The sequence below is a fragment of the Echinops telfairi genome, unplaced genomic scaffold (assembly GCF_000313985.2).
Source record: "Echinops telfairi isolate 266 unplaced genomic scaffold, ASM31398v2 ScPeMD7_7457;HRSCAF=8495, whole genome shotgun sequence".
Classification (NCBI taxonomy): domain Eukaryota; kingdom Metazoa; phylum Chordata; class Mammalia; order Afrosoricida; family Tenrecidae; genus Echinops; species Echinops telfairi.
In genome coordinates this window covers 17794075-17805878 of record NW_022111357.1, presented here as the reverse complement: position 1 = coordinate 17805878, position 11804 = coordinate 17794075, and the positions used below count along the sequence as shown (strand labels likewise).

At 47.6% G+C, this 11804-nt stretch overlaps 1 protein-coding gene across 1 annotated transcript in view; it reads left to right on the top strand.

Moving 5' to 3' along the window:
- The first annotated feature begins 6 nt into the window (after positions 1 to 6).
- The window catches only part of WDTC1 (WD and tetratricopeptide repeats 1), a 22236-nt gene continuing 10438 nt past the window's right edge, over positions 7 to 11804 (top strand). Inside the window, exons 1-7 of the mRNA XM_004705331.2 lie at positions 7 to 75; positions 3005 to 3192; positions 6928 to 7110; positions 7987 to 8081; positions 8456 to 8571; positions 10652 to 10727; positions 11276 to 11384. Coding sequence (XP_004705388.2) covers positions 37 to 75; positions 3005 to 3192; positions 6928 to 7110; positions 7987 to 8081; positions 8456 to 8571; positions 10652 to 10727; positions 11276 to 11384 — 806 coding nt within the window. The 5' untranslated portion in view covers positions 7 to 36. The remainder of the gene's footprint in view (positions 76 to 3004; positions 3193 to 6927; positions 7111 to 7986; positions 8082 to 8455; positions 8572 to 10651; positions 10728 to 11275; positions 11385 to 11804) is intronic.

Here is an 11804-nt window from a genome sequence, read left to right as displayed (position 1 = left end):
GTGTGGGACCCGCTGCACCACAAGAAGCTGCTCTCCATGCACACCGGACACACTGCGAATATTTTCTCTGTCAAGGTGAGCGGAATAAGCCATACAACATGTAAAAGGGGGTAACTGGCTGTGGGCCTGGTCGTGTGTGTGTGTGTGTGTGTGTGTGTGTGTGTGTGTGTTGTGTGCCCCAGGGTACACGGAGTCAGAGATTCAGAGATGCTCTTTGGATCTGAGAATTCTTGAAACACCATCTTTTTGCCGTAGTCTGCGCACTCTTGTAGCTCCAAGAAGCCAATAGAAATGAATTTGCACATATGTTGATGGTGATGGTTAAGGCTATAATATGGTTTTGAGCGTGAACTTTGATAGCAGGAAGGCCTACATTTGGATGCTATGTGAATTGGGCAAATTGCCTATCTCTGAGCCTGTTTTTACATCTGTAAACGGAAGTAGCAGTCCACACCACTATTAGTACAATTCAGTGAGATAACTGTTAAAAGCACATCACACACGTATTTTTAATCATTCCACCTTTCTGTAGGAAATGACTCTGCTGGTTTGTTGGTGGAGGGAGGTTGAGCTGAGGGTAGATGAGAAGAGAACTTGTCAAATATCTCCAGACCTTTGAAGCCCTGTTATGTGGAAGGTCTGTGAGATTTGTCCTTTAGGGTCCTGGAGAACAGACTAGGACACTCACAGAAGCAAATACAGGTCTACTGTAGGGAAAACCACGTCTCGGCTTTGAGGTATTTGGAAAAGAGGAAGTGGTTCTAGCACTGGAGAACGTCATCTCTTGAGTGGAAGCTTGGAGGAAATGACCTTGAAGGACTTCTCAAGCTCTGAGATTAGATAATAGACTTCAGACTGCACTATAGAAAGCCTCATTAATCTAGTAAGTAATGTCCTAATTAATATTGTGAAGAACTACAAGGTACCTGAACAAGAGAACAGATTAGAAAGCTCAGAACCTATTGTTTGCCTAACTCTTCTTTCTCAATTCCTGGGACCAATTCTAGATGAATTTCTATGATTGCAACTTATCTTAAGACAAATTGCCCCTTATAGAAACGAAATAATACTCTTCACCTCTTTCAGGGTCAACAGAGATGTCTTCTGCCTCTGAAAGTTTTAGGACTGGTTTCGTTCTGCACAAAGAGCCTGGGTGGTGCAGTGTAGGAAGCACAGGGCTGCCAATGGAAAGGTTGACTATTTGAACCTGCCAACCACTCTGTGGGGAAAGATGGTGTTTCCTGCTTCTGTGACGATGTATAGCCTCAGAAACCCTACAAAGCCGTTCGACTCTGACCTATAGAGCAGTGGTTCTCAACCCTCCTCATGCCACGGCCCTTTCGTACAGGTCCTCATGTGGTGGGGACCCCCCAACCATAACATTATTTTTGTTGCTACTTCATCACTGTCATTTTGCTACTGTTATGAATCAGACGACCCCTGTGAAAGGGTCGTTCCACCCCCAAAGGAGTCTCAGCCCGCAGGTTGAGAACCGCTGCTCTAGGGCCACTGCGAGTGGGAATGGACTCTCTATAACAGAGTGTTTGGTTTGGGGTTTTAAATTTCTGGAGGAGAATTCTCTCTCTAGGTAATAGAACTATACCACGAATCTATTAAACACTTGGAGCCCCGGTGGTATAGCGGATTATGTGTTGGCCTACTTACTGCAAAAGGTCAGCAGTTCAAAGCTAACAGCTGCTTTGTGGGAGAAAGATGAATTTTACTGTGGAAAAGATTTACAGTCTCGGAAATGCACAGGGCAGGGTCACTGAGTCAGAATCGGCTGGATGGCAATGAAGTTTTGTTTTTGTTTGGGGGTGTTTTCGGTATATTTGACCCACGAGCTCCCCCTGGTGGGAACTTCAGGCTGTGGTGAGTCTGGCCGCAGACTGGCCTTTGTGAAAAGCTTACCTGATTGTTTCTACTCTGTGTGGCTGACATACACGCTCCCTCCAGAAAGGATTAAAGGTTGTTCCTTAACATTATTAAATCCTGTCTATTCTAACTAGCTCTTGCCCTGATGAGAAGCATACGTGGCAAGAATAATTGTTGCTTTTGCATACACATTAAAAGTCCTGCGGGACTTTAACAGCTTAAATGCAGAATCATATCACACCAGAGCTAAGGATCCTTGTGGGCTGGAAGAAGCTCTCCTTCGCCCAGGTGTGACACCTGGTTGGCCATTTCTAGTGTTGGTTAGTACAAAGAGCACTACTCTGAGCATTTCTAAGAGTCCTTTTTTTCTTTTTGCATTATTTCCTTTATCTTTGTCAGTGTTTTCCAGAAACATTTAAACCAATTTGAAACACTCATTCCCTTAATACGCTGAGACTCATTTTTACTTTAAAACCAATTTATTCAACTCCACATTAGGTCGTTGTGAAGCAGCATGGCATACAGAAGTCCAAAAGATGCTGAATGTTAATGCTGAATCTCAGTTTTTAAAGGGCTTATCCTAAGGGTCAGGGGTCCCTGGGTAGTGCAAATTGTTCGTGCTCAGCTGCTGTCCCGGAAGCTGGAGGCCTGAGTTCACCCGGAGGGGCTTTAGAAGAGAGATCTGAGGTTCTCCTTCTCAGACGATCAGCCGTAGAGAACCCCGTGGGGCAGCTGGGCTCTGATGCACATGGAGTGGCTGTGAGTTAGCATGGACTCCATGGCACCTGGTGACTGATTCAAGTACCAATAAGACAAGTGCACGCCCTTGGTGTCTGGTAAACACGTGTGGGATGGTAACAGCCATGATAACCGTCCATTCAGTTCTTATTGTGGAAGAATCAAAGGCGGCTTCTCAGGTCGTCCGATTTGACAGAGGTCAAGACCATTTTGGCGAAGTAAAGGTATGTATCCTGAGTGCGTCCTTTAGCCTTATCATTTCCTGCTGGGTTCAGAGGACTTTTAGTGTCTTGTCTTACATGGGCCTGTTTTCTTGTCTGAGAAAGAGTGCTGACATACTGGCTAGTTCTGACCTGACCAGCCAATCTCTTCTCTACTCTCTGCTGAGCAGTTCCTGCCTCATGCTGGGGACCGCATCTTGATCACGGGGGCAGCTGACTCCAAGGTGCATGTCCATGACCTGACAGTAAAGGAGACGATCCACATGTTTGGAGACCACACGAACCGAGTGAAACGCATCGCCACGGCGCCCATGTGGCCCAACACGTTCTGGAGTGCTGCTGAGGATGGACTTATCCGGTAAGGGCCTGTGCCACCTGCTCCCCAGCCCACGTGTCCGTCTGCTCACCTCAGGCAAGACTGGCTCCTTCCTGTCAGCAGAGTTGCAGTCTCACTTGTCAGCCCAGGACAGTCGTCTGTGTACAAACTCTGCTGGGATCATATGCTTATCCTACCCTGATCTTACCCCTCCCAGCCTATTGTCTTAATTCTCAAATCAACTCACTCACTGCCATGGAGTCACTTTCAACTTACAGTGACCCGACAGAACAGAGTAGAAGTGCTTCTGTGGACTTCCAAGACGACAGCTCTATGGGAACAGAAAGCCTCATCTTTCTCCCACACAGAGGCTGGTGGTTTCGAATTGCTGACCTTGCAGTCAGCAGCCCAACTCGTAACCACTATGCCACCACAGTGTATGCCTTTAACAAATAGACGTTTCTCTTTTCACAATTTAGCAGGCTAAAAGTCCAAATTTAGGGTGTCGTCTCTAGGAAAAGCCTCTGGAGGAAGGTCCTGCCTCTCTCCTTTCTCTCTCTCTCTCTCTCTCTCTCTCTCTCTCTCTGCTCTGGAGGAAGGTCCCGGTCTGCAGCTTCCAGTCCTGGTTTCTTGAAGATCTCCTCTGCTCACGTATTTAATCTCTTTTATATCACAAAAGAGATTGACTCAAAACACACCTACACTAATCTTGCTCACTCCCATAACAAGGATAACCCATTCCTCAGTGGGATTATAACCACAGCATAGAGGTTAAGATTTACAGTACGTATTTTGGGGGCCATAATTTAATTCATAACACCTACTTTGTACTGCATCTGGATCTACTGACCCCTTCCCACCTCAAGTGCACAAGGTCTGTACTTCCTCCCTCTGGGCTTTCACATTTGCTCGTCTCTCTGCCTGGAATGTTCTGTCCTCTACTATTCCATGTCCAACCCCACTTCCTTAAGGATATCAGTTTAAAAGCCTGCTCTTCCCTGACCACCTGTTTAAAATAGAGCCAAGATGATTCTTTGTCTTACCACACTCATTGTGTCCTCTGTAATTCTGATTGCCATCTGTAGTTTTATATATTTTCATCTATATCCCTCAATGATTCGTAAACTCTTCTGTCAGCCCCAGGTCTGTCTAGTTCCTGGTTGTAGCCTTAGAGTTCAATGTCGTCCTGCCTTTTCCAGGCACTTGATACAGTTCTCGTAAACCAGAGCCAGAACCTCACTGCTGTTGAGTCCATTCTGACTCACAGGACTCTTGGTGGCAAGTGGCTACCTGGTGGGCTGCCACCGCAGGGTCGGCAGTTCAAAACCACCAGCCACTCCTCAAGAGAACAACAGAGGTGTCTGCCCCATAAAGAGTCACCGTCTTAGAAACACACGGGGCAGTTCTTCCCTGTCCCTGAGGGTTACTGTGAGTCAGCATCATTGGGGTGACTCTCCGGAACCAGTTGTACACATATATATCTGACCAGCTAGAAATGGTCAAGTGGATTGTCTCACCCTTTCCAGAAAATATGGTCACACTTTTCCCTCTGCTTAGCTTCATCCTAGATTAATCTCCTTCCCTTTCTTAAACTCCTACATTCAGGTGTGACCTTAGAATTTGTTCTTTTTCGCTCCCAACTGCTGTTTTACTTTCCGTGCACTCCTGTGGGAAATTTGTGCATGCCTCCCTATTGTGAACTAGGAGAAGTATCGAGTGTAAAATAGCACAGTAGTGAGAAGGAAGGCACTAGGGTCACACAGACCTAGGGTCAGATCATGGCTTTCTCAGTCAGTGCTTAAAGAAAGTCACTTCACCTCAGTTTCCTGATCTTTAAAGTGGGAATTGGCCATTAAAATGGAGCTCATTCATCTAAAACCCAATCGTAGTACGTGGAAGTTAGAAAGCTCTTGGTTAGTTGTGGGACAAACGTATGTGGCACTTGGTGCTCTTCACAGGCCACACTGTGCTTAACGCCAGCTAGTGGGAGTGGAACAACCAGGAGATTGGTTAGGATCTTACCCTCTGCATGTGATCAGAGCTGGCACCCTAGCAGCACATGAGGGCCCTAAGCTGGGCCTTACAGAATAGACAGAAGGGGCAGACAAGGAAGGTAGCAGGACTCGTTAGACTGAGCGGAGTTTGTGAAGGCAGGGATAAATGTGTGTGCATGATACGGAGCTCTATACTTGTAATTACTCAGGTTTAAGAAACGGCTCAGTAAAGTCAGAAGTATGTGAAATCGGGTCTTTAAGACCAGACTGAACAGGAGGTTGGGGAAAATTGGGAGCTAATAATGATGAGTGCAAGATTGAAGAAAATGTTCTGAAACTGATTGTGGTAATGACTGTACAATTCTTCTTGATGTGATTGAACTATTGTATGATATGTGAATTATATGCCAATAAAACTGTTGGAGGAGAAAAAACAGATTGAGGAATTTGGACCTCATGCTAGTACTGAAGGATCTCTGCAAAAATATGTACATGCAATATACATATGTGTGATACGTATGTATGTTGTTTTTAGCAGAGGGGTGGTGTTTTTAGGAAGAGCAATCTGGTAAGGATGACGTGGAAAGAAAGTCTGATAATGAAGAAGTTATTGCAGATGAGGGTCACAGAGTCTTTGTTAAGGGTGATGACAAATGTGCAAACAGATGGTGGTGATAGTTGCATAACATGGCACATGTAACGAACGTCCCTGAGTTGTACATATAAAAATGGTTGATGTGGCAAATGCCCTGTTAGATGTCTGTCACCATAATGAAATATTTTGGGTTTTTTTTATTTTATTTGGGATTTAATACATATACCATATTCCATATTTCAATCACATCAAGTAGAATTGTGCAATTGCAACCACAATCCGTTTCCAACCATTTCTTTTTCTAGATGGACCCCTTGACATCAGCCCCCTTTAGACAAGCTACCACCACTCTACCCTCCACCGCCCCTCCTCCTCCCAGGACCCCTCAGGTCTTCATCTCCTGCTGTCCCTCTGGGTTCATTAATCCTGTGTCATACAGGGGTTTTTCAAAGGGAAAGAATGGCAGATGTCAAAGCACAAGGTGGGAAGTGCACAGGCTCTACCTCCATCACTCCCACCTCCTGCCTTTGGAATGGACCTGTGTGTTAGCAGCAAAAAGGGGGATGGAAATCAGAGTTTGCTGTTGCTGGGCAGCGTCTTTGGCACCACCTTACTGCCTGGCTGGGACAGTCTTGCTGTAGAGCAGGTGTGCTCACGCTTCCCTCCGTCACTCTTGGATCACCTCCTTACTTCCTTTGTTTCCTCACCTAGAGTAAGAAGATGCAGAGCAGAGTGGTGAAAAGGCAGTCTTAGGAATCGGCCCTTACCAGCTGTGTCCTCCTGGGCCTGTTCTGTAGCTTCTTTGACTCCCAGTGTTGTAATAGTGCACAGGGGTGATGTGACCTTTCATTAGGGAGACTAGTCAAACAGGAACAGTAATAGACACAAGACATGTTCTCATGTTAGTAATAATAGTAATAGTAGCAATAACACTGACATCTGTTTTTAAAAAAGAGTATAGTAGTTCCCACTGTAAGAAACGGTGTTAGAACAAACCAGAGTACGGGACAACTTAAGACAGTGCCTGGTGTATGATGGGCACTCAAGAAATGGGAGTGGTTTTTGACATTATTATGGCTTACGAACTGGCCCAGCACCCCTCCCAAGGATCCCCTTACATGACAAGGCCTTTGCTTCTCCCCGTCTTCCACATAAGGCCCAATCCCCTAACTCTGTCCTCTCTCACAGCCAGTATGACCTTCGGGATAACAGCAAGCACTCAGAAGTGCTGATTGACCTGACAGAGTACTGTGGCCAGCTGGTGGAGGCTAAGTGCCTCACCGTCAACCCGCAGGACAACAACTGCCTGGCAGTGGGGGCCAGTGGGCCCTTTGTGCGGCTCTACGACATCCGCATGATCCATAACCACAGGTATGAACAGCAGCCTCCCGCTGCGGGACTCCCTGGAGCCTGCTGCCCCTTTGCCTCACTGCCACGTCTTCTTTGTGAGGAGAGTTGTTTGTTTTCATTATGATTGAGGAAGACGTAATGCATGCTTGATTTGGAAAATAGGAAAAATTGTAAATTATCTATAGTCCCATGACCTAAAAGAACTCACTGTGTAAAATTCTCCTAGACCTTTAGCTTGGAATGCTACGAGTGTTTCTACAGGTTGTCTTGTAGTTGGTTGTTGTTGTTGTCTGGCGTGGTAATTTTATCTTTTTATCTTTTTTTTAAATTGTTTTATTAAATCATTGTATTGGGGGCTTGTACAACTCTTATCACAATCCACACATACATCCATTGTGTCAAGCACTTTTGTAGGTTTGTTTCCCTCATCATTCTCAAAACATTTCCCTTCTGCTTGAGCCCCTGTTATCCGCTCCTCATTTTCTCCCTTCTCTCCCACCTCCCCCATGAACCCACGATAATTTATAAATTATTATTATTATTTTGTCCTTATTTTTTTAATCAAAAGTAAAAGTTCCAGAATTGAGCATCTCCCTGGCCAGCCTGGGCTTCCAATGGGCTCACATGCAGGAGAGTCGGGCCCATTTCCTTTCATTTGTGGGTTGAGAGACAATAGCTGTTCTCACACCCGGGATGACTTAGAGAGGGCATGGAGCCTTAGGGCCTCATCTGTACCACGGCGATAATAGCATGATCGGAGGACTAAGACAGCTTCCGGGACCAAGTAAGGAAGGTGCCTCCTTTCTCTCCCTCAGAGACACAAACTTGGGGTTTCCTCTAGGGAGCGTCATCTTGTTAACTAGGGATTGTAGCCTGTATGGTTTGCCTTCCTAACAGAAAGAGCATGAAGCAGAGCCCTTCCGCGGGTGTGCACACCTTCTGTGACCGACAGAAGCCCCTTCCAGATGGTGCCGTCCAGTATTATGTAGCAGGTAGGTGCCTCTCTCTGGCCCACGCTCTGGGCTGCATGCTTGACTCTTTCTGGGCCTGTGCAAGGAGGCAGCAGAGCAAGGTGGTTAAGAGCCAGGGTTTACAGTCAGACAGAACTGAATTTTAATCCTGGCTCTGCCATTGGCTAGCTGTGTAACCTTTGACAAATTATTTAGCTTTGTTGAACCTTAGTTTCTTTTCTGTAAAATGGGGTTGTAATGACTGAGATAGTGAAAAAGAATAGACAGAAACTATCAAGCGGTTGGCGGAGGGCATCTTGAGCCCCTCATCAGGAAAGCTGAGCTCATACACCCCTGCCTATCCCCTGGGGCCCGGATTCCCACTCTCACTGGAGGGCTTGGGTTGTTCCCTGCAGGTCACCTGCCCGTGAAGCTGCCTGACTACAACAACCGTCTGAGAGTGCTGGTTGCTACCTATGTGACCTTCAGCCCCAACGGCACAGAGCTGCTGGTCAATATGGGAGGGGAACAGGTAGGTATGGCTGCCACAGGGGGCTCAGCCTTACCACCACCCCGGACACATCCAATCTATGTGGTAGACAAGCAGTAAAGTCTGGCTCTTGTGAGCTGTGGGAGCTCCCAGAGAGCTGCCCTGGCTGGTCGTAATGTTTTAGGTTTTTTCAGTGTTAGCTTACTGTTTACTGCTCGGCACTGGGACTTTGAGCAAGTCTCTTCCCCTATCTGACCCTCAGTTTCCTCACCTCTAAAATGCTATCTCTACCATGCAGGGTGGCAAGGTGAGGAGAAAAAATGCCCGTGACATCCCTAGCACCAGTGCCTGGTAATGGCTAACTCACTGTCATCTAGCCAATTCTGACTGGTACGACCCTGTAGGACAGAGTGGAGCTGTCCCTCTGAGATTCTGAGACTAAATTTTTATGGGAGTAGAAAGCCATCTTTCTCCCACAGAGAGGTTAGTGGTTTTGAACTACCGACCTTGGGATTAGCAGCCCACTCATAGCCCATCACACCACCAGGGCTTCTCTGCTATTTGCTAGGTGCTTGTTACATGGTAGTACTTGATAGTAATGGTTATGAAGGAGTTGGAACCAAGGACATCTTAATCTTGTTTTATACCCATGACAAAGATAGACAGGGACAGGTATCCCAAGTCAAAAGGCATAAAACAGTTGATATGAAAGTGGCTGTGGACACAGGAGCCCCACACACCTGGCTATCAGCTCTTGTGTCTGGACACGGCCCCAGCTGAGAGAAAACCTAGGAGAAGACCCCTGGAGCACACGCTTCGGTTTAGGACCAGCTTTGGGAAGTGCCCTTTGCTAACATCCACATGCCACACCTCTGTTGGCATGCGCTCTGTCAGCATGTTTAGCCATTCAACCTGCAAACACTGCTGAGCGCTTCCTCTGGGATTAAACAAGGAGAAGGGAGCGGAGCTATGACCCACCCCCGATACCATGGCGAGTGAGACAGTGACATTGCAACAGCAACTCCTGCCATCAAGCCAGTTCTAGGTCACAGTGACCCTGGTAGCAGTAAGTAGAACTGCCCCTGTAGGTTCTCTAAGACTGGAGCTTTTACAGGAGCAGAAAGCCTAATATCCAAGGAGCAGCTGGTGGTTTTGAATGGACCTGCTAGTTAGTAGCCCAACTCATAGCCCCCTTCGCTCCCAGGGCTCCTTGATGACTTACAAAGCAAGGTGTGATTACATGGGGGGGAGGGGGGGGGAATGCAGTGGAGAACAGAGAAGTGCCTGAGTTCAGAACAGGGTTACAGGTTCAAGAAGCTGAGCTTTCCATGTCGTGAAAACAGCCCGAGGAGCAGAGGAGAGTCAGCCTGGGGGCTGGTTAGAAGCCAGGTTCTGGTATCAGACAGATCTGGGTTTGAGGCCTGGCTGTATTACTCACTGCTTCTGTGACACTGGGTAAATTACTGAAACTCTCTTCATCTATGAAAGGGGGTGGCATAGTGGTTAGGCGTTGGACGGCTAACTGCAAGTTCTGCGGTTCAAAACTACCAGTGGCTCCGAGACAAGGCTTTCTACTGCTGTAAAAAGCTGCAGTCTCAGAACCCACAGGGCAGTTTCACACTGACCTATAGGGTAAGTTTCTGAACTTCATAGGATGGTTTCTAGGATGAATTAAGTCATATAACGCACTTAGCAGAGTTCTTGGAACAAAGTAAGTGGTCAGTAAGCATTTGTAGTAATAGATGGTTCTCATATACCTAGAGCAGGAACTAGTAATGCTACCTCGGGGCTTCAGTTTTCCCATCTCTAAAACCAGTCATTTAGTTTTTTGTGACTTCTGAGCACCTTTTCTGCTTTAACCTGCAATTTTAGTTAAAGATAGTATTTCAGGCACGAATTTGATAGTTGACCCCGAGGGCTAGGAGCTGAGAAAGTTTTCCTGCCCAAGGGTTCCCCCCTGGAAACCCCTCCTGTCCTAGCTTGGTGGCCCAGAGCCCTCATACCATACTTAGTCCTCATTGTAGTCTAAGACTGGGTCTTAAGGGTCACCAAGGCCTTGCTAGTGGTCCAGCCACATTCATACCCCATAACTCCATCTCTTCTCCTGGCCCCTCAACTCTAGGTCTATTTGTTTGACCTGACGTATAAACAGCGGCCGTATACCTTCCTCTTGCCTAGAAAATGCCATTCTTCAGGGGGTAAGTTCAGGGCTTAGCCCTTCTCCCTTAAGGTATCTCTGTTGTTGCTGAGAAGCCTGCCCCTTTCCCTGGACTGTGGCTCTGATCCTCCAAAAGGGGAAGTTCCTGAAACACCAGTAGGAAGGAAGGTAACTGGCTGTGAGGTCTGTTCCTGGGTTTGCATCACAACCCTTAGCAGCATTCCCTCTAGAAAGACAGGTTCTTCCACAGCTTTCTCTGGAGGGGCTTAAATAAGTGCATGTCCCCTTTTCTTCTTTGCCTCAATCTCTTCTCTGACATCCTAGCGCCCATCCACCCCACCCCTCCCCCAGTTGCGGGTAATGCCATGTAGAAGCTGTGTCCCTCACAAGCCAGCAGAGGGCGCACGGGCTTTTCTTTATGCCATTGCCTGCCGTTCTGGCAGAACTTGCTTTCCGGGAATGGGTCTCCCCCACGGAAAATAGCCGCACAGTGAGACCAACACTGTGATGGAAGCTAGAGGGCTGCCAGGAGGGGCCTGGAGACTCCTCCTGAGCTGCTGTTTTCCCTTTCTCCCAACCCTCTGCCAGAAGTCCAGAATGGCAAGATGTCCACCAACGGTGTGTCAAACGGTGTGTCCAACGGCCTGCACCTGCACAGCAATGGCTTCCGGCTTCCAGATAGTAGAGGACATGTTAGGTGAGGCCAGCCCCAATTTTACCCCATAGGCTGGTGGGAGGGGCAGACCCAGTAAACATTCCTTGGTGGGAGAAGGAGACTGCCGAAGAGAGGCTTCTGGAGGGGGCCTCCACAAACCCAGACCCACTGCATCTAGTCATTGCTGACTCATAGTGGCCATCCCACCCCACCCCACCCCCGGGGATCTCCGAGACTGCAACAGTAGAAAGCCCAGGCTTTCTCCTGTGGAGCTGCTGCTGCTGGTTTCGAACTGCCAACCATGCTCATCACAGCCCAATGCGTAACCACGGCACCACCAGGGCTCCTGGAGGGTGACTAGTGCTCCTAATTCTGCTTGTACCACATAGCACGCCAAGTCGCCCACAGACTGATGCTCTGCTCCCTGGGTCTAGCCGTTGCTGGGGTCAGAGCCCAGGGCCT